Below are 23101 nucleotides of genomic sequence, written 5' to 3'. Positions count from 1 at the left end.
ACATGAGGATAAAGAGAAGTGGACGGAACAATGGCGAGCCAGGGCCTGCACACACTCAGCCCCACGCAGGGCCTACTTGTGCTATAGAACAAAACAGATGTTGCCTCTTATCACTGGGCACCTCCACAAAAGTAACATTAATGTGGGAGGAAAATAAGCTCGGAGATGAAGGCCACAGCATCCTTTCTGATGTAAAAAGACCAATATTAGCAAGTTTGCAACTCATTAACCGGCATAGACAGAATCTGCATGCTTTCTATCTACAGAAAGAATTTAAAGACAGTCAAATGTGTTAATCAGAGTTGATATTATGAGTAGCATTGTTAAAGCAAAATATATTTTACCGGAATGAACATTCAAAAAGAGGATGTGTAGAAGTTTGTGAATTATGGGATTCTGAGGAAACTTCTGTGATATTTTGAATGCACAGATTCCATGCGGGCCTGTTCACTGATACAGTCATGCATACTTTCTAGTCATAGTTTGAAACCGAAAACGTACAAAAATAAATAAATGAGCTTTTTGGTTCCATGACAATGAGCCGTATTCAGCAGCTGTAAATATAGGCAGTTCTGAAAAGACAGTTCTCTTTTTTACACTAGAACTCTTTGAACAAAACACTTTGAGGTCAAATATACATTACTTACAGTCAAAAAACAAATGAATGCTGGCTGGAGCGAAGCAGATTGCTTTGATATATTTGCCATCGGTCTCCTAAAAACTTATGAGGCATCATAGTGCCAGCCACTCTAGATCTATTTGAAAAAAATGTTCAGAAACAAAAAAAATGGTGTATTCTGCAGCATACCAAAAGAATGCCGTAAGAGGTAATCTAGAACACATGCCCAGGGAGCAAACAGTTAAAACTAAAATTGCCAGTTTCTACAACTCCTCTTTTTGTCAAAGAAAAAAGAGAGAAAGAGAGAGAGAGAGAGAAAAAATGGAGGGAACTTGTTTATTCAGAGCTTTGTGGAAAAGAATAGTACAGCACCCTGGAGACCGAGAACCCCAGAGCCTCCACACGTAAAAGGATGTTTTTATGCGCACAACAAATCCCACTTGAAAATATAATTAGAACGAGAAAATAGCAAACTATTGCATTAACTGTAATTGAACAAAAGAGCAGCGGGACTTGTGGGAGGCTGCCGCTCGGCCCCATGGGAATGGGGGAGGGTCTCGGGCCAGGGTGAGTGACATCTCCAGGGTGCACTCCAGTCTATTTATAACTGCCCCAACAATCCCATCCACCACAGATCTAACAGCTAATTAATAATAAAAAAAAATCATAAATCGCAGAGCGGGCCAGCAGCGAACAGACACCGGGAGGAAACGTGCAGACGCATAAACGAAAGAGTAAATATGAGGGGCCGAGATGAACAGCGGGTGGAGGTGGTGTGGATGCAGATGGTTACAGGAGGAGAGAACGCTGTCCTGCTACACCCCGGCAACACACTTGATATATTCACTGTCCCTCTAATGAGCTGGCGAGGATTTATTCAGTCTGTCCCCTCCCCCTTCACGTGATTTCTCATCTCTTGCTTCTTTTCTCTTTCCCTCCTTATGTCCTTCACTATCCCGTGCAGGATGTAGATTAATTCGATGCTTAATTGTTTAGTAAATTCAATTTTCCACGTTCTATTCGGCGTAGCTTTAGCTAAAGTTCTTTAATCTGCAGTGAGTAGACCAGGGAGTAGCGGTTCTCATCTGTGCCTTTCCTTTTTCATTACCATTTTCTTCCTCCACCACTTAATTCGCCATGAAAAGATTTTCCTTGCTGGAAATTCTGATTCTGCTATGATCGGTGAGGCATTCCAATTCATTGCATTTTCATTGTGTTGGGTCTTAGATAGAAGCTCCCTTTCTCTGCACATTATACAAGCGCTCATGCAAAAAACATTGGCCTTCCAATTCATTTATAATAATGGAGAAAAAAATTGTTTTAGCTTACTGTACAGTGTACACATAGAATTTACAGGGCTGTATGTTTATAATTTCATGCTTTAGTGACACAGACCACTATTGTCACATCTCACTATTTTTGGTACTGGCTTCATCTAGATAGCACAATAAAATGCTATAAAAAAGAAAGGGAGCGATAGACTTTTATATGCCTCATCAACCGAGATTAGCAAGGACACTTCTACTAAAATACTGCTGGAAAACACTTGGAAAGCACAAGATTCACATGTGACGAAATCTGTTCAGGACGCTTGTTTGTTTGTTTACTCCAGCATGTTGATAAGGCCGAGATCCTCACTGTTGATAACAGACCATGTGGCTGCTGGTTCAACTCCACGCAAAAACATTAGGGCTTATTAAATGAATGGACGTGGTAAGGGCATGCACAGAAAGAAAAGTGAAAGAGAGAACGCCACAACAATCCAGTCACCCCTACATCTAAGTCTTACAAAGCTAAATAAATTAAAATGGGGGAGAGGAAGAATTGCTGAGATACTTGTTTGGTTTTGGTCTAAAGAGAAAGCAAATTCTCAAAAAATGGCCTCTGGCTGATACCTTGTTTTAAAACCAGTAGAGTCACTCTTAATGTCACACATCTTCACGTTTTTTCACATCACTAGCTAAAACACTTTGTACTTTAACCCAAAAGTTGACATTTTCAAAAGGTGTAACATAAAAATGTTTATAAATAAAATTACGTAATTTATTTTTAAAATAAGGAAATAATTTGGGAAGAAAGGTTTCTATATATAAAACAACAGGTTGTACCTGATGCCTGTTTATAATTGTACTACTTTTTAATTTACTTCCTCAAGTAAACACTAGTCAAACTTCTTGTTGTTTTTATAACACTTGTTAAAACATTGAAGACAATATTAAGCTATCATCTTCTCAGACTGTGATTACTGCACAATAATATTTTCAACATTTTCCTTCAAAACAAGCAAATAATCTCCACTTTCAAAAGGAATATATTTGGTTCTCATTAACAAAACAAACATTGTGATGAAATAAAACCAAGAAATAATTAAAGTGCAAATCAAGCAAATAAAAACTTTTTGCACTTCCTAAAGCTATTATCCAAAAACTGATTTGAATTTAAAAGGTCGGACAGAACAACAACCATGAATATCAAAAATAAACTTATTTACACAACAGTGAAAATTAATACCATATCCATTTTAATTAAAGGTAAAGCATACCAAAATTTGGATCAAAGATTGAATAAAATTGACAAATACTTTCCCTTGGGTGGCCTCTGTACATCAACACTCTATCAAAAACATTGCTAGCTCTGTAATCGCACCCCTAGTTTTTAAACTGGCCCTCAACAAAACAGAAAGGAAACTGCAAACAGAGAAACTATTCAGCATTTCAATTATTTCAACCCCTCTTCAGGCCGTACGGAATAAACTAAAGAGCCCGAAGTAGCGCAGTCTTGAGCACTGCAGAGGTTTTCATGGCGTTGAGTTCATTAGAGAATGGCATTGACTCTCTCTGCAATTAAACACAACTGTGCAAACCCTGCACGGCATGGAAATGTCTTAACACTCTTTACTTTACATCCAAAGCGAGCGCAGACGTCACGAACAAGTTACCAAGAGCCAGCCAGTAGGAAAACAAATTAGAGCTGATGAACAAAATGAAATAGAATAAATAATATAAATAAGACGATACCGATTTTAATTATGTAAATATTTGTGCAAAGTCGGGCATTTCAACAAGAAAAGTTAACGATTAGTCTATAGAAAAGAACCCCAGTCTACATTAGTGTTCACAATACTGTTTATTACATGCATTTGCTGAATAATTAACTAGCCTTTATACATTGTATATAGAATTACAATGTAAACTTGTTAAGCAAATGAAGTCCGCAGGGAAAGCGTTAACTAGTTGCTAACTAGTCCCTCCGCGCGAATGGCACCTGAGGCTCATATGGCCTGGAGTTTATCTGCTCAGTACGGGGAAAACAAGACGAATCCAAACTGGCTGGGCCGCATTCAACACACACACACAGAGAGAGAGAGAGAGAGAGAGAGAGAGAGAGAGAGAGAGAGAGAGAGAGAGAGAGAGAGAGAGAGAGAGAGAGAGAGAGAGAGAGACTGACTTTTTCACCCCTGAGCTCTGCCCTCTTTCCCTTCTCTATACTTGCAAAACAATGCAAAGCAGGAGTTGAGACATTATTGATACGATGCTCGGGTGCACGGAGGACGCAAACACTGAGTTTAATCAATTCTATGTATATTCCTGATTTTTTTAAAGCTGCAGTTTTCCTGCTGGAATAAATTGCCCTCTGAATAAATGAAGCGCCTTTTTCCCCTCTTGTTAACATTGTTGAGAATTTGCACAAAGGATTTTTTCCAGTCCAATTCAACTTTATGCCCGAGGGCATATATTAAAAATACATATGGAACGAGATAATGCGCGAGCGACGCAAATTCGTTAGGGATGTAGCCGCCTGGCGAGCACAGAAGTCTAGTCACAAAAATATGAGATGTAAAAATACATTTAGTGTCTTAAGTTAACTCTAAAACTGTTTAGCTCCAAAAACTCAACAACACAAAACTGCTCGGAACCGCGCACAATGCACGGAGTTATCGTAAACTTAGTTTTACAGAAAAACATATTGTATATATTTTTCTTACTCACTTCATTGTTTTAAAATAAGAGAAAAGTGATGTATGATTTTTTGGCAGTAGCAAACTTTTAAAAAGTTGTTAGGCTTACATTAGGGAATTAGACTGAAGATGTAAACACTTAAACAAGCCCGATATTTAGCCATTAGACGTAATCAAGAAAATATATAGGACATGTCTTCATTCTAAAGTCAATTAAAGATCTGAATTCATGCCCTCCAGCAAAGCATAAATTGCTATGATCAAGTTATATACCTGCGTACCCCAATGGGTCTTCATATAAGCCTAATTTATTTCTATCGCTTAATTTGATCTTTGTTCATGAATCTATTCGAAGATCTTGACGAGTGTCCTCGGAAAGCGTTTTGTTAAAAAACACAACTGACATGATGCTGTCTGCCTTTGAAGCGGGTGTATTATCAGTGCAGATCCGCTCATTAGCATAATCATTAATACAACCGACATAGGAAAGACTAAGGCAGCCAAAGGTCGTTTTATTGGAGTCCCTGAATGGGACTGACTTTTCTCTCCCTCATATGAAGCTGTTGACCGACGCTCTACAACTGGTCAATGCTTTATTCCGTCACTCAGCCATATGGACGATGACGGATTTAAATTATTTAACCTAATCGCTTCATTACTTTTTATGCTGGTGAATCTACAAATCCTCTTAATATAACCACTCAGTTTTTGTTAACCGGTGTCCCCTCCATCATTTATAATGCCAATTAAAAATAAATACAACTTTTTTCAATAAGTATGTGTCGTTAAACATTTTGACCAACGTACGTGGAAGACCAGCCCAAGCTGAAGCATCATTTTAAACGTCACATACGCACTAGAGCTAGATACAATTTCCAACACATACAGAAAACAGTATGGTGCACTGCTACATGAGCGCGCATTGCATATGCTGGTCAAAGCGTTTGGAGTAAAACGCCAAACATGAGCACTGCGCGCTCTCGTTTGAAGAAAACACTGACAAGGCGACTAATGAAGCGTGAACAATAGCAGAAAAGCGAGGCACCAAACCCTCAAATGACTATAGACATATCTTCATTTACTCGAAAAGTAACAAATAAATACCACAGATAGCCGAACCACTTGGTTTGATGAAAAATGCAGACGATAGGAGAGAGAATGGGCTAAATTAAAATCGACAAGAAACAGGTCAAGTTTATGGCAATGCTTTCACGAGCTAATCTCCTCGGGTCAGTTCCGGGATCAAACCTTAATGAAGCAATAATGGGCCACATTATTCCAAAAATTTCAATCCGATGGAATTTAAAAGCCTTAATCATATGCAAATAACAGCGAGGCAGAGAAAGTGACCCGAAAGACGATGTGAATGGCCAGAAAAGAAATGGACTCCTTCACGTACCTGATCGAGGGGCCCCGATGATCTGGTAATTTCTTCATTGTCTGATTTTGATCCTCCTTCTCTGTCGTCTATAACCAAGTCGATGGGCATCTTGCCCTTCAAACAGCTGATGTACCGATGACAGAAATTGTCACAAAGTTCATGTACCTATAGATGCAAAGGGAAGCAGGGAGGAAAAGACATCACAAAGGGTCATCACGGCGAGTTGACAAGTGCACACACAGAACTCCTATTGACATGGAAACGCACTCCCAGTGGCATTCTCTATCAAACGCATCCAGAATGTGAAATAACTTTACTCTCTCTCAAAATAGAGATATCGCAGAAAATTGACACTGACAAGACGACTCGCGGGCGACACCGTATTCAACACCCGTGTTAAATTCATCTGCTCCCGGGGTTGTGGCCATTAGAGAGATGACCTGCTTGACTGACATTTAAGATACACTGTTTAATTTCTGTCTAGTTATTTCATTGACACTTCTTTACATGGGAATCATACGGCCTGACATAGGCCTACAACATTTGTCTTAAAACTATCCGTTTGTCATATTATCTCGGCGCATACAAGCCTAATGCAAATATAAGATATTTGGAACCAATGGTTATTACGTGTATTCAAAACTGCCTCTGGCTCGGCGATAAATCACTTAGGCCCTCTCTCGTCGTGGAAACAGGTGTTGATAAAATTCCTCCCTCAACGCCCGACTGACTTAATTCAGGTAATAACAATTGACTGTCAATATTACGTAATTAATTCAAATTTAAAAACCACATAAAGCAATAATAATAGGCAAAGCAGAGAAATATTCGCAAAGAAATATCTGTGTCCGCTGTGGCATGTTGCATTGTAATTAAACTCAGAGGAGAAATAGGCAGCATGATTGATTTTGACACTAATTACAAAAGACTAGAAAAAATACATTTATGCAGATGAGGCCCAAGGTTTGTAAAAGGACCGGCTAGTTAAGGTGAACAGTGATTACCTTTTCCAACTCCAAAAGATGAAACCGCAAAACTTGAATGGCTTGTATCATCTGGGAAAATAAAAAAGATATGTATATTAAAATAAAATAATGAATAAACCTCACACTGAATTCAGAGACACAAATAAGCGTACGACACGTACAAAACAAAATAAGGAGTTGACATTTAGTATTATTTATCATCTAGACTAGTATTGTAATTGACTCAGATAATATATAATTTATGAAACAATTACGACTATGCTCACGGGAGACACGTCAAAATAACAAAACTGTAAAACGAACCAATGCAATAAAATAAACGTAATCGATGAGCAGATAAAATATTTAATTTTTAAAAAGTTTAGAACGATGAAGCGGCTCTTTTGAATGCAACTCTTTTGGACAAAACTATTAGTCATAATCTGCACTCACCAAATTATCCAGTTCAGGATTTGATGAAAATAGCGGCTTTTCTGCCCGAATCTGTGAGCACACGCATGCAAATAATTCAAAGTTGTGAGGGGGGAAATAATACAAGTTATTTAGAAACACAAAGTAAAGCGTACACATTTTTAAACACACAAAAGTTTCGAAATACGTCAACGCAACAACAACGTAGCAGTAAAACTATGCAAAAACTTTCTTCGCAGTAAAACAGTCTCTGACCTGTTTTGCAAACACAGCTATATCCTCATTGAAAGATTCTGACGAACACACATCGCCTCCAGCCACACCGGGCTCTCTAGGTGTGCAAGTGGCTAATTCACATTTCTCAAAAATCAGTGCTAGAAGTGGGAACAGAGGGTGCCTGCAATAAAAACACAAACGACAGTTTGCTTTAGATAAATACATAATATCTCGTAACCCATCTTGCAACCATTCATAGCACCATCTAATGATGTAAGCCGTCTGTTATAAACGCATTATAACAATACAACATATTTCTCCGAAGTTTACATTTAATTGACAAATATGACCTTAAATAACAACACGTGCTGAAATAGTTCAAGACTATTTACAAACTTTATGTCGGTCATTTAAAAAAAACGTGTATTCTAACGAGCTTTATTAGTTGTGATTAATATTGTTTCATATATGCAAATTTTAGCTACTTCTCGAACATAATTATTAAAGGCGGCAGTCAATATCAACAGTGGGCTGCGAGTACAGTGCAAGAAATGAACAAGTTGAGTCTAGGCCAAGCAATTTACCCATGGTTCAACTACTCGGTCTATCTCTTGTGCAAGTGTTTAAGGGACTTTATCTAATCCATAATCCAGAGTACGTTCTATAGCTTGTTACTGCGTATAGCTGTTTTGATCGGAAACACCTTTATGTTCAGCGTTCTGATGTGAACTCGTATTCCAGCAGTTGTTGTGCGTTAAGTACTTTTGGAGCAACTCCGAAAAATATGAAACTAGCACACCCCGACATATTTTCACATTTTATGAACAAAACACACATGAATATATTCTCTCTATAGCTGTAGAAAAGTTTTTAATGGTCATTTTAACAGGGCGTTGTCATTTTGCGCCTGTGTCTAAAATGTATCTACCATTTTACAAAAAATAAACTTTTTTTTAAAGTAAAGTTTTCGTTGAAACCGTGTTTTGATGCTTTCGCGATGTTTTAAAAACAAACCTATATTCATTCATGTAATTATTGAATTTCTAAACTTGCATTATAAATAATACCATCTCTTATCAGCAGAAAAGGAAAACAGAAAGAAAAAAAGAAACATCTAAAAATAAGTGTAGATAAAAATATATATAGGAAAGAAGAAACATTCAAGTTGTCTTAAGTTGTTGGCATGTTTTAGTGCTTATTTAACAACGGGTCAAATCATGCGTTATTGGCAAAGTACATCATGAAATGTGTTTTGGCCATCTACACGTACCCGTAAATGGAGTCTTTATCTCTTTTTAGGGCGTCATTGACGGATGAGCCCATGCTGGGCGGCATGGCGTTGGTGTGGGCTGAGTGCGGGTACTGGTGGGAGTGAAGCTGGGGCCCGTGATTCAGGTGAACAGCCTGCATGGATCTGGCGCCGTGCGGGTCTCCGTACATCGTGCTCGGGATTCCTACTCCGTCCATCCCATAGTGGGGCATGTCTTCGTACTGCACACACACGAAGGGCAATATTTCCATGTTGTCACTTTTATCTTTTACAGAGCAATTGCGTAATAATGTTTACACTAAATGTAATGTAAATAGTTGCTACATCGAGGACAAAACACTATGATTACGCCCTTCGGGTAAGAATGTGAGTTTTCTCAAAATTATAACAATTTCGGTAATGCAGGATTTGCATGCAGACTACATCGATGTTCAAACATTACGCGCGAATACACGCATTGTTGTAAAAAGTATAATGTGCTTTTTTTTAAAACAGACTAGATAGACTTAATACATCGTCGGACACATAAACATGGAGCATTGAGTTACAGCTTTATTGAGGCAATCATGAAAGTACACAACTTCAGTGTATTATACGTTGTTGTTATTTTCACAAGTGCCATTAAAGTTATAAATAATATTATGTCAGAATGTAGATTGGTAAGAAAATAAAAGTTGTATGAACCTTAAATATAATACTGATGACTTCTAATTAAACCCAAATGTACTTTTTTAAGCCCACGTGTTAAAGCAAGCATTTGAGCAGTTTCTTTAAAATATTTAAAAATTAACATTAAATTCAATAACCATCAAGTGTAAGCAAGACAGCAGGATACTGCTGTAATTCTACTATCAAAAGCAAAATGTAGTTTCTGATTGATTGCATTTGACTACAAAGGCAAAGAAATACCAGAAAATGTCAATTTCACAACTTCACTTGCAGGTCCATGTTTTATTGCAATAGCCTACTGCAGAAAGTTAGACTATAATTAAAGGAAGACAAAAATAATAAAAGTGCAGCCAATTAAATCATTTTGAACACTGCAAAATGTGAGAACATCTTGGAGGTTTTTAACCGTTTTAAAGTGTAAAGTAAAATGGCTTTGTGAAGATTAATTTGGTGCATACAGTAAAAGTAGTAAAAAGCAGCGAATTTCGCCTAGTCTTACTTGAGGATGAACGCATGTCATGACTAAATATGAGTGTGTTTAATAAACAAAAAATAATTCTATTTTAGTGTCTCACACACACACTCCTGAAAGAGACACGCGCGACAGAGAGCGATTTGGTAACGTTCAATACATAAAAGAGATAAAGAAACGTATTGAGCTGGAAAGCAATAGAAAACGTTTGACTGCGAGACTGTCATCGGCCACGTTTCAGTATTTCCAACTGCATTCAACAACGTACGGAGTGGAAGAAAGTTTTCGGGATACGTACCCTCTGCGCCATAGCCCTCCACACTCCCTCGTCTTCCTTGAATAAAAAATAAATCCCCTACGAGGCCAGGGTGAATAAGAAATAAACACGCAAATTCCAACCGTGGGATGTGTTTTCCCCAAAAATCCAAATGCTTCTTTCAAGCGAGCGATGAAGCCAGTCCTTCACCACAAGTTCAGCCAAGCGCGCTCAGCGATAGCTCCTCCGCTTTCTTGCCTCCTGGACAGCGACAAAGATCGAGCGAAATCTTCTTTTCCACGGCAGTATGAAAATAGACCCTTAAACAAAACTCGCAAATATCATGGCTTTTTGCCACTCCGGCTGTCAATCAATCAAACGCGAGCTTGTCAAAGTGCTGAATGAATGATGATCCTCTGCGCGCTTCCACTGGTTAGCACCCCTAACGATAGTACTACTCAAACGCACAAAAATGAAGCTCTCTCTCTCTCGTTTCTTTGATCACTCTCGTCTTCTGAGTTGATTTTTTATGCAATAGCTTCTAAATGAGATCAAGAGGAGGTGGGCTGATAATTCTGGCTTAGTTTTTCTTAAAGGAGCCACGATCGATGCTGCGATCTGCCTTCCCCCGTTTGTGTACAATGAGTGTGTGTTGAACGCGCCTCGGCAACTGAATCTGGACCAGACTGCTGAAACCCGGAAGTAGTGGTGGCCATAACAGGTCGCGTCTTACACAATGCGATGGGCCACATCAAGTTCCCGCCAAAGCAGGGGGTGATATTTGTCGGACGCAGAAAAGCGCAGACCACTGCCACGGTTGAACGTGAATGGAGATATAAAGCAGTGAGCGCGATCTGCTCATTACACGACACTGCGTTTATTACGATAAACTGCGCGAACCTACAACTTTATACGTGGAAACAATGCACTAAACATTACACCTACTGCCAGCAAGAGGGGATACGGAAACGCATGGCCACTTTTCAACACGTTATTGTTTAGTTTGGATCATTTTGCATAAAATGAAAATGTTTGTTGTAACAATCAAGAAACGTGGAAACTGCGACCAGGGTGCGTAAAGAAGTTTCCCCGCACCAAGTGTATTGCGCGGTAGTCTGTTGTAATGTTGGCTACTGCTCAACGTGAAATATTGCGAATGGGTTTGCGTGATATACATTTCACACAAACGTCATTCAGCAAAATATTTTTATTCAGATCCAGCATGTGCTGCACTTCAGCAGTGCACTGTACGCTGCGCTCTGAGAAGAAACACCCCCGTCGTTTGTGAATGGACTCGTCCACTTACTGTAGGATTTTAGGAGTTTGGTGCAGTGTCCAATGAAAGCGTGCTACAGTGAATAGGGCTGTCCATTGGTTCAGAGAACGATCAATCATTCATTTATCGGTCGATATGCGGCCGTAAAAGAAGAAAAGCTCGAATATAATATTATAATCTGAAAGTCAAATTCATTCTTCTTATTGTTTGGTTCAGACGCTACCCTCTCTCTCTCTCGCTCTGTATTTACCTCCAATAAAACACACATAACACACACACACAAGGTGCAAACTATTTTAATTATTAAAACTGTAATACTCGGTGAAATAGTCACTTGTCAATAAAACATAAATGTACTTTTTGTCACAAGGGCCAACAACACTTGGCCATTACAGAAACTTCTTCGTGCCACATTCCATTTATTTTCTTGCCAAGGCGCAGATAAAACTTTTCCCAGGCATCACAGCCTAGTAAAAGTCCACCAAGCTATATAGTGATGTGCAAGACATTTATTTTGGAGAGGTGGGTGGTTTTCAGGTCAATTTCAAAAACATCTTCCTAATTAAAAGTACCCGTTTTTAGAAAACATGTTGATGACATAAAATACACACCCCACAAAATACTATCATGAAAACACAACAGGCTGCTTTAAACAGACATTGCACAATTGTAGGCAATGCAATAGACTCGGGGACAAGGTGTATGAAGTTTGTCTGATGTGCATCTGTCATCGATCAGAAGGGATTAATGGAAGGAACGGTGTCTTATCAGCTGCTGTGAGCATCACACAACCATCGGCTTCCGCGAAAAACAGCGGCAGGATCCGTCGCGCATTTACAGGCATGAAATTCCTATCAAATCCCCGAAGCGCTCGGCAAACGAAGGGTGCGCGCTGCGCGGGTGAGAGATTGTGTTGGATCTGATATGGACTAAAACACAAATTAAAGGAAGATGCATGCAACAGATATCTGACTAACCCCACGACAGATACGCGTGCACGCGTTTATTGGTAAGTAGGCTATATTCCTGCTGTTTTAATTGATCAAAATACGCTTTTCTCCCCAGAACATAAATTCAAAATATTTAAACACGAATGCATGTTCTGTGACTAATATATTTTGTTTTATTTATTTATTGAGTTATTGGTTTTATTGATGTTTGTAATCTCAATATTAGTTTTGCGTCTGTCTCAATTATGTGCGAACCAAACGGGACGACATGAAAGCCGTGCTTACCCAAACGCTTAACTGCTGTCACAGTACCAGAATAGCATTATAAAGTAATTAAGTTCCTTCAATTAGCATCTATAAAAGGACGTTATACGGCACAATGAGGGCACGGACTTTCACTGTTTATGTTGCTTTTTAGTGAGGGTCAGAAGAGCCCAACACGCACCAGTGAGCCATCATTTGGGATAAATTGAGCTCAGAAAGAAATGCCAGCCTCTCGACATAAAACCCGAACGTGAGCTGAAAAAAGTCATATTCTTAATAGATGCACTAAAATATAAAAGTATTTGTTTGCACCGTTTCTTTTGCGCAACATGGTTAACTCTTTGATATTTTTCAAGTATGTCTTTGGTGCATTTGTATTATTCTTGTCCATAAATTGACAAGATGATAATAGAGATAATACACCGTATTATTATAATACAAGATGTAAAGTAAATAATTCCCAAATACAACAGAAATTAATTTTAGTTTTAACTAAACTAAAAAACAACGTGTCCAGCACACAAAATTGCCTATAATATAACAATATTTGTTATTCATTTAAATCTTTTTCACCAAAAGTCGCTATTGAAAGAAACAAGCCGCTGTGGTTCAGAAGTCAAACGGAGGTCATCCTTTATATCCCCCCGCAGCAATCTCCGACCAGGGGCCAGTCAACAGTGAACCCTGCCTTCTCCACCACTGACAACTGCCTGAAAGTTACAAGACTATCGGGAATGGGTAAAACGCACTGGGATTACACAGTAGGCTATTAACTTTTTTCTTGATCTTGCCACTGCTTAATGCTTTTACAACGTGTTTAAAGTCCATATCAAATATAACTAAATGTTTAAATACTTAAATGTTCGTTTATTAACTTTGAATTGACTTAAATAAGCGCGCAATGAAGACGCTGTAGCCATTTGGATAGTTTAAAATAAAACCTTAAAATCAGCATTTACTAATCCAGAAAAAAACGGTTAAATTTGATCTAGCACAGATGTACGCATCAAATATTTTACATAGTCTATAATATAACACTGCAAAACTAAACATAACATTTCTGTAAAGCTTGAATTATAAAAAAGCTGTTCAATTATACAGATTCCGTCAAATAATCACTGTGACTTGCGTAAATCTTGGTTTAATAACACTAAACGTCTTTAAATATACATTTAAGTCTATACGTTATGCTACATGTAAAGTTGCAATACTTTTTTATTTACTGACTATTTTCTAATTGTTTATAAGTTAAAACGTAACAACGAAAGCGCTATTTGGATAATGTTTGTTTTTGTACTAATAATTTTTGCACAATATTTGACAAATTAAAACTGCTCACAACCTCATCGTAAACAACATGTACGTTGTGATTTCACATTGTGATTTAATTTGATTTAATTTTGTTTTGCTTTTATTTTCTTATTTCATTTTTTTCCTTATTTGCAACAAATATTATCAATCCCAATACTGGCCTATTGTATTTTCAAAAATATAAACTAGTACACAAGGTCCAAAAGAAAAACATATTTTCATATGCAGGGCTTTCAGTGATCTGTATGCTTGATCATGTGCGCCTTCTACTGGATGCACACAGAACTTTTGTTCTTTATTAATGAGGGCCGCAATGACTTGAAAATATACAAAACAGACAAATTACAGCAACAATATCTCTGTCATAAAAGAACTTTAAAATATTCAGAAACACTATTTAAGTATATGCCAGAGCATATTGTTTATTTATTAATCAACATTTAAAACTGCTTAATTGTATTTTGGTTGAAGTCATCATCGTCAAAAGATCGAAATCTTGACATTTCTAGGTTTTACTTTGCTTGATTGAAAATGCAGATGATTTATTTAAGCATTGGCTGTAATTTGTCTGATTTCTCTTAAATTTAGAATCTAAATAAATAGAGCATTTTAAAAAGCTTTTGTAAAAAACTTAATCAAACACATTTTAGAAAATGTAAAATAGAAAACAGTATTTACATTTATTAGAAACATTTTAACTATATATATATACACATACATATATCACTGCATTTTTACAAATAAACATTTAGTCAAACCTTTTTTTCTCTAGGTAGATTTTGTTTGCTAAAGCAACTACAACTAATTGTATTAAATTATATTTGTTTTTGTTTTTTACTTTCAATTTTACTTGAAAAGGCCCATGTCACACTTTGCAGTACAATTACAACTGCTTTCCAGTGAAGCATAACAAAACAGATTGTTTTAAAGATAACAATGTCTTGTATTAATGTGAATTCACAGTAAATGTTGAAATGATTTGATTAAAAAGCACAACTGAACTATTAACATCAAGCTTTTCAATTTTCACATATGATGATTCCTGAATCTGTCTGTTTTCCACGCTGAAGCATTTGGGATTGGAAAATACCGCGTCTAAATCTCTGTGAGCAAGGTGTGCTCTCTCCCACCCTTCTATCAGCAATAAGTGCCAAAACATTTGTCACTCGAGTTATTATTTCAGGTGTGCTAATGGGCTCACAGCCACGAGAGAGGATGAGAAAGTGCGAGGGAGAGGCAGAGAGAGAGAGGCAGAGTTTGATTACTGTGATTTTATTTGACTGAAGCCTGGCCGGTTTTGCGGAGTACGCAGCACCGGCTGGCAGCCCAGAGGTGAAAAGAGCAGGCCGCTGCCCTGGATGAGAGCTAGCGAGGAGGAGAAAAAGCAAAGGAGAGAGAGCGGTGATGCCTGAACCAATCACAAGGTGCAGGGATGAGTCTCACACCTCAGAAGGAGGCTGTGAATTGATCAGCACCTTTGAGAGACAGAGAGAAGAGGAAGAAATTGGGTGGGGGTGAGACTGCGGAGGTGGAGGCAGCAATGGAGTGAAAGAGTGCTTTTTGCGGAGGACGTGTGAAGCCTCATATATTCCTGCAAGGACACGGGGAAAGCCGGGTCTGCGCTCAGCGTGCCAGCACACCCTAATGAGCCCTGTCCATACAAGCCGAGAGAGCGTCTCAATGTTACGCCGGACCAGCACACTTCATATACATCATCACGCCCTCCTTATGCCAGAGATGTGCTTTTGTGTACTGTGGTAATGAGATGCGCCGTCCTACTAATCCCTTTTCAGGTAATCCAAGAGTGAGCATCTGTTTTGTCAAATGACCTAAAATAGGGTTTATTAAATATACTTGTTAATCTTTGTTTATATGATCCAGAGTACATTAGGTTAAACCAACAGAAGTAATTGCAAGAGACAAACAGCTCATTAAATACCCCACGTGTCTATCCTGTGTTGATGTATTATTGTATTTTCTTTAACACAGAAAGTTGGCTTTTGACCTATCAAACAGTTGACTGTATTGGGGAGTGAGAAACATTTAAGAAAGTTGGGCAGTTCTAAGCAAACGTCAACCAAAAAAGTTTCAACAAAGGTTTTCACCATACTAATAGGTCAGAAGTCAACATTTGGTGGTTTAAAGCTGAGATGATAGAGCTGGATATGGAAGGAATCGGCGACTTGACACGTCTTCAGTACAAAATATCAGCTGCTATTAGATAATTATCGATAATCTTAAATAATTTTTTTTTGTTTTGCCTCGTTGTGCGCGCACTGTCGAGCTTGTGCAGAGGCTGCAGTTTTTGCCAGAGGGGAACTGGAATCCCCTGGTTAGGCCTGTTTTCCCTCTGAGGTTTTTTTCCTCCAATGGAGTTTTGCGTTCCTCCCTACCGTTTGCATACTGTTTTGCACTGTTTACCTGGCCGGGGGTCTGTTAGAACTTTTAAGTTTTATTTCATTAATACTGCATATAGGAATTTATAGTCTGTTTAATATTTGACCTGTGTTTTTCTCTCCTTATCTTGGTTGTGTAGGTCTAAGTGATGGGCCCTGTGCATGTGTTTCTGTGTGTGTTGTGTGGAGTGTTTTGTGTGTGGGTGTCTGTCTTCTGTGTTTTCACCTTTTTTGTTTTGACTTGTATAACCTTATATGTTTTGCTTATTGTCAATATGTTTTATTTTACAGTTGCTTTGTAACAATGAAAATAGTAAAAAAGCGCTATATGAATAAAGTTGACTTGACTTAAATGCCCATGTGAAGTTTTTAAAGCATTTGTGTTTACTGTGTTTATTTTCCATATAGTCAGATAAGCGAATTGTTACATTCGTTACAGATCTGTTACTTCCATAACGATAAAAAAACTATTTTATGATCTAAGAAGAACCATGCCTTCTCCGCTTGTTGGGTATTATTGTTTCTGGTGTCTTTAAAAAATGTGCATCCCTTTTTTGTCACATCCAACGCATGCATTTTACTCTTTTAAAATAGAAAACTTGTGCAGGCTGATTTTTTTCTGTCAACAGGGGATTCATAATATATAAACAGAGGATTCAATTGAGCCACTAGTGCAGACACCCAGAGCAGATAAATGGACACACAACAGAAAACAAAATGCAGCGAATATTAAAGCATTTGTATCCGTCAGTCTGTTTACTGTTTGCTGTATGAGACCAGATTTGAACCCAGGCTAACATCTCATAATCGAATTGATTATTTTAACCACCATCAAAGATTAAATTCAAGCATTGACTTCACTACGATTTTGGTATTATTCAGTCAATGTTGAAGATATTGTTGTTATATTTTCACAGAATATTCTGTATGATTTTATGAAAGACTTCTGCGGGGTTTTCACAACAGGTTCACATTTTGTAATGAACAACATTTTAACTGGAAAAAGATTTACAGATAGAAGTAGTTCTGATCTGAAAGGGAAAAGGTGACAATGGCATGGAAAGGCTAATTTATTTTGTAACTCTGTGTTCTGTTTATGATTTTAATTGTTTTATAGCATTTTAATTGTTACAGTACATTTCCTGTTTGCATGTTGTCAGTAGTTTTTATATTTACAAATATTACTTCTAAGCTTCTATTAAGCGAGCATTCCCCTAAAACCCTTTATAGGCTACATATATCAAAATATAAAATAAATGGCCTGATAAAAGATCATATATGTTTTACAGTAAATCAAATTGTCCGGACCTCCGTTTGGAAGAAAATATTAAGACCGGACCTCTTGGACTTTAATTGAATAGCCCTGGTTCAAACTGTAAATCTGCTGAAAGATGATTTTGTCAGCTAACACTGAAAGTACACTAGCATATAACATTACGTAAAGCCAAGGGTGGAGAACTTAACAGCTGCAATTTTCACGTTTTTTCTAGGCAGAAAATAAATGCGGCATTGATGCATGCTCCAGGAAATGCGAACACGACACAATCTAATCCTTACATCTAAATTCCCTGATAGCAAAACAATTTCAAAACAAGTAAACAATATATTTTGATTCCATAACTTTCAACTACAATTTGACTTTAATTGCCACCAAGATTGCTGTGTGACACTGCGGACCTCACCTGTGGATCACAGTGCGACATAAGCAATCTTCAAGTCAACTGCAAACTCGATCAAGAAAATATTTTTGGAGTTGCTCATTAGCTCTCTGAAACCCTCGAGTCCCCGGGCTGGACCTCATAGCCGCGCGGTGTAAAGGAGGTTGCTGAGCTTGTGTCCCTGGGGGCCGTACTCTTGCCCTGGGGTAGGCCACAATCACTGAGGCTCCTGACCCAAACACTCCACACTTTGATTGTAGACGCTCTCGATTAACAATAGACTGAATGGGGTCCGACGCTGTGGGTCTTGCCAAGTCCCTTAAGGAAACTTAAACCAGAGAGAAAGAGAGGTGCTTTAAGGCGAAACAGGCTGCGTGCAGCCAAACATTTGTTTGGCCATCGCTAGCCCTGCATGCGCCCATCTGCAATCTGAGTATCATGATACATCGAATGTGTAATAAATGATGTACATTTCAGTGCAAAACTGTGCACTACAGCAGATTAATAAAAGTTAAAGATCGCTGAACACGCAAAGCAACTGAGTCAAACCGGGCTCAGCAAAGGAATTCCTAACCTCTCATGGCACGGGAAAGTGGGATCGCATCTGCAAACAAATGGTATGGGAACCGGAGTGCTGAGCTGGGCGGCAGGGAATGTGGTTTTACACCGAGGTGCTGGATGTGAGGGGCGTTTACGCCACTGTCACACGAAGCTCCCTGTTAAATGAGTTAACAGCTCAATTCAAGAAATCAGGTGGTAACTATGACACGGTCATGCCATGACACTGTTGGAATATATAAAGCAAATAAACAATAGAGAATCAAAATGTTCATCACATTATCACACGATGAAAAACATGCTTGACATTTGGTTTTGCAAATTCAGAACGTGCTTTTGTGAATTACATCAATGTTTACAACTATAATTTAAATGCATAAGTTGCTGAAAACATACACGGGAAGTCCTAAACATGTGACGTCATCTCTTTGTTTTTAAATCAAAGCTCAAATCTCATTTACTTTCTCATTTATGTTCCGTGAACTTTTCGTTGAAATACCCGTTTTATTTGATTTGTTAATATGTGGCTTTTCACATAATTTATTGAAAATATTATTTCGGGAAGGCAAGTTCGGGTTGTTTTTAAATAAACACCATAATGCATCGCTTCCAGTTGATTGACAGAATACCGACAGTATGCAGTAATCGTGCCAAACAACGACCACTCTGCAAAGCTGAATTGTACGACTTTTAATTGTTTTGATTTGACATTTTTGGTTACTACACAATTCCCAATGTTGCAATGTGAAATATAGGAATAATGAAGACTGAGTAGGTGTGTCCAAACTTCTGACTTTAGTTTATATTATTTGACATGGCGTAAAGTAATCTGAAACGAGACCACTGGACAGCTTTCAGGGGGGTGGGGATGGAAAACAAAACTCCAGTTCAGATGCAGGCCAGCGGTCTATGTACGCCCGAATTTAATTATTGATTTTATGAGAAAGTGGCATCAGTTACCTTAGCAGTTACCTAAGCCTACATCTTAAAAAGTAAAAGGAAGGTCAGGGCATATGAAGGTCATCTGGTTTACTGCGCTTGGCAGAAATCACGACTGAATCAGCACTCTTCAATGGAGTCTGTGTTTTGTGATTACACTGTAAAAAAACATATTATTACAGTAATCATTTTATGTTACAGAACTTTCCCATATTTTTGAAATGCACTTAAAAAGCTGACAAAAAGCCAGGTGGAAAATATCAAATAAACATATAATTCAACAAATGATCTGTTGTATATTACCGTTTTTTTTCATTATTCTAGTGTATGTTTTATCTTAGAATGTTTTTATCTGTTAAAATGCTAAAATACTGATACTATAACCTCACGTGCAGTTCTTCGACGATTGGGCAAAGGGGCGGAGTTAAGGGTGGGGCTTCATTCTTGTTGTTTCTAATAATTCATGTACAAATTCAAAACCGCCACCTAATAAAATACTTCATGTTTTCATGTGCGATTACGTTGGTTGATTCCCATAAAAGTGTAAAGAACTAGTATACAAATAAAGCAAAACTGGATCAACCGAAGTTATTCTGGACATTTGACAAACCAATTGTTTTGGAAACCATCATTATCATATATTTTACCAAGCAATAACACATTGAAATGATTGAAACTGTCATAGAGACACCTATATTATGCACAAAAAATTGGCCTGAGTACCTACATTCAATCTAGCCCAAGCCACGGTCACACATTAACTCGAGCAAAGACCCGAGATGTTCTCTCATCACCAGAAAATACATCCTTCAACGTTCCTCTCCTTTCATCCTAACACCTGGCCAAGAGAATTACACCGCGCCGGGGTCCTTGCGCCTCACTAATTGAACTGTAAACCCGTGTGCGGATCCATTCATTTCCCCCCACGGCTCCCGGCGGCTGATTTATCTCCAGTGATGGTAGTGTGCATCAGCTAAAAGCAATCCTGTAAATCACGGGCCTCTCCCTCACCACTTTCATCACTTCATTAATTTAAGATATCATTACGGCCGCTGGTGACATAACTCTGAACAATGGTACACGCTTAAGATATTAATCTGCGCGCAGAAACAAAGAGCCTCTCTGTCTCTGACTGATTTAGCCGCTGCTTATTTTACGCTGCTGATTTACATTGCGATGGTAAGACGCGCTGATTTGGCGTCTGTCGCTGAGAGATAACAAGCTGTCAAAGTTTTACACCTCCGTCGTGCTTGTGTTGTTTTACGAGAACCGGTGTGCTGGCTGTGTCAGTCACCAGTGTCTTTGTTGACACATACGTGGGATTTTTGTATTACAATATATCCAGGCATCAGGGGCGATTTTAAGGTCAGAGCTTTAGGGGTGCTGACAGGGCCGTTTGAAGGAATTTGGGGGCCCCAAGCAAAATGGACATGGAGGCCCCCCCAACCCCCCGCCCCGCCCGCACACACGCAAAGCCTACAGGAACCACAGCATAGCCATAAAGTTTAAGTTCAACCACACTTTATATAAATAAAAAAGGTTTACAGTGCATAAACTGCTGTTGCATAAACATTCTGAAATATCCATGGGCTAAAGTGACTGGTATTTACACAGTTTGGTGGGAATTCAATAGTGATTTGCACTGTTGTTTTTCTAACAATATGACAGCACACACTTATCAGTTTAAACTCTGGGCTGTGCAGGATATCAGCTGTAATTCTAGAGCTTGTGGTGGTACCTTGTGCTATAGAGGAAACATCAGCACTGAGAAGTGATGCATCTGATGTTGAGGATGAAGTTGATGGTGTAGCTGGGAAAATAATTGAAAAAAAAAATCTGAAATTACCTGTGAAGTACGTTTTACCATTTCACTGTTAGCATATTGAAAGAGGTCACTATTAACAGCTCAGCTCAGTGAGAGAAATTCACTCTACCTTCATCAGTGGAGGTCTCCTTAGGAAGAGCCTGAGGGCTGAGAAATTTAAGCAAAGCACCTTGAGGGAGAAAGAAAAGATGGTAACACTTAATAATAACAATCATTAATAGATGGTAAATTGATAGTTAATTAATCTTTAGTTTACTGTCATTTAACTGTTAGCAAACAGTTAACAAACAATGAAATTATAATTATATGTTTACTAATTATTAGTAGTGCTGTAAATTAACAGTTTATTGTAACACACATTATATCTATCATATAATATATTAGGTATCGGGTAATGATTAAACATTTTTTGTAAACCTTTAAGAAACCATTTTAAAATATCTATAAACATTACATAGATAGACGACCAGATATTCCTAACACTTTGTTAAGGGTTACTAATGCTTAAAAACATCCCAAGCTAATGTTTGATGCACGGAATTTATTGTGTGGTTTTCCTAACCCCCCCATTTGGTAAATAGATCATCACGGTGGAATAGTTAGTATAGCATGCTAACGTTATGCCACTTTCATCAAAACCTATTACAAAGCTATAGCAATGTCATGTCATTAAATACGATAAACAGTGATTCTGGAACAGATCTGCATCTTCCTTATCCCGTTAAAAAACATATTACAGTAGTATGTAACCATATTCCGTCCGAAGTTGCACTAACTGTTCGTTACAAGCAGCATTTGCCGTCAGGCAGGTTACAGGTAACGTTAGCTAACATATTTTTGCAAGCCTACCTGCTGCAAAATGACACCAAGACAAGAAGAGCTATTTTATCCAGTGTAATTTATCACTTACCACTATCTTGTTTATTCTTATCCTCCTCTTCCTTTCTCTTCTTTCTTTTTTGGGATCCTGAAGCATAATTCCGCTTCATGACTGCCGACGGAGGTTTTGTTTTTGCCGGCAGCAGAGATCACGAAAGGGGCCCCTTGAGGGGGATCCCAATAAAAGTGTCATTGCACTTTACTGCATTGACTGTCAAAGGGGCGCTCAGTTTGTCGTTGCATTTTATTCTTAACCAGTTGTTGTCTTTGGGCCCCAGGCCAGCTCGGGGCCCCCGGCCAGCTCGGGGCCCCAAGCAATTGCTTGGTTTGCTTGCCTTGTCGCGACGGGCCTGGGTGCTGAGCACCCAATGAGCCCCACTGCAAAGCAGAAAAGCTCCTCTTTTCACACAAAAACAAAAAATGTGTCTATTGAAAAATAACTTAATCATTTTAACATTGATTCAACTAACTAGATTTTTTTAACACCTTTTTTTGCAGAACAGAACTCCTTGCATGGTAATCCCTTTAAAGTAAGAACGATAGAACGGAGCCGTTTGAACTAACTAAACCTAAAATACTGAATGAGTGGTCGCTACATACAAACAAGGTTTGAGACCTTTTCAGGACACCAGCTTAATTGTGAGAGTTGACACAGACAGCCCCCTGTAACAAACACAAAACCTTCTTCACACAGCTTCTCCTGACCCTTAACTCCATATTCCTCCTTCTGTATCAACAGTCATCAGATTGGTTAGATTAGATCTTTATTGTCATTGAACAATGTAACAGGTACTTGGACAACAAAAT

The 23101-nt window shown here is 38.3% G+C and overlaps 1 protein-coding gene and 2 long non-coding RNA genes across 4 annotated transcripts in view; 1 reads left to right on the top strand and 2 right to left on the bottom strand.

The window, feature by feature from the left end:
- meis1b (Meis homeobox 1 b) overlaps positions 1-10988 on the bottom strand; it is a 57427-nt gene extending 46439 nt beyond the window's left edge. For both annotated transcript variants that reach the window (XM_079473555.1, XM_079473556.1), the window contains exons 1-6: positions 10281-10988; positions 8842-9062; positions 7611-7752; positions 7377-7427; positions 6963-7013; positions 5977-6123 (exon numbers count right to left, since the gene is read on the bottom strand). In XM_079473555.1, coding sequence (XP_079329681.1) covers positions 5977-6123; positions 6963-7013; positions 7377-7427; positions 7611-7752; positions 8842-9062; positions 10281-10292 — 624 coding nt within the window. In that variant the 5' untranslated portion in view covers positions 10293-10988. The remainder of the gene's footprint in view (positions 1-5976; positions 6124-6962; positions 7014-7376; positions 7428-7610; positions 7753-8841; positions 9063-10280) is intronic.
- A 1313-nt stretch (positions 10989-12301) lies between these two features.
- On the top strand, positions 12302-16806 carry LOC306903976. The gene is made up of 4 exons (XR_013787592.1): positions 12302-12523; positions 12883-12978; positions 13308-13489; positions 15110-16806. It is a non-coding gene; the product is annotated as an uncharacterized lncRNA (long non-coding RNA).
- Positions 16807-21139: 4333 nt separating this feature from the next.
- Positions 21140-22637, bottom strand: LOC306903975. Its single transcript, XR_013787591.1, has 3 exons — positions 22326-22637; positions 21525-21584; positions 21140-21400 (listed from the first exon to the last, which is right to left on the bottom strand). It is a non-coding gene; the product is annotated as an uncharacterized lncRNA (long non-coding RNA).
- Positions 22638-23101: the final 464 nt, after the last annotated feature.

Source organism: Barbatula barbatula (genome assembly GCF_947034865.1).
Source record: "Barbatula barbatula genome assembly, chromosome: 14".
Lineage (NCBI taxonomy): Eukaryota > Metazoa > Chordata > Actinopteri > Cypriniformes > Nemacheilidae > Barbatula > Barbatula barbatula.
Note: the sequence above shows the minus strand (reverse complement) of the source record. Positions and strands in the feature narration are given on the sequence as shown.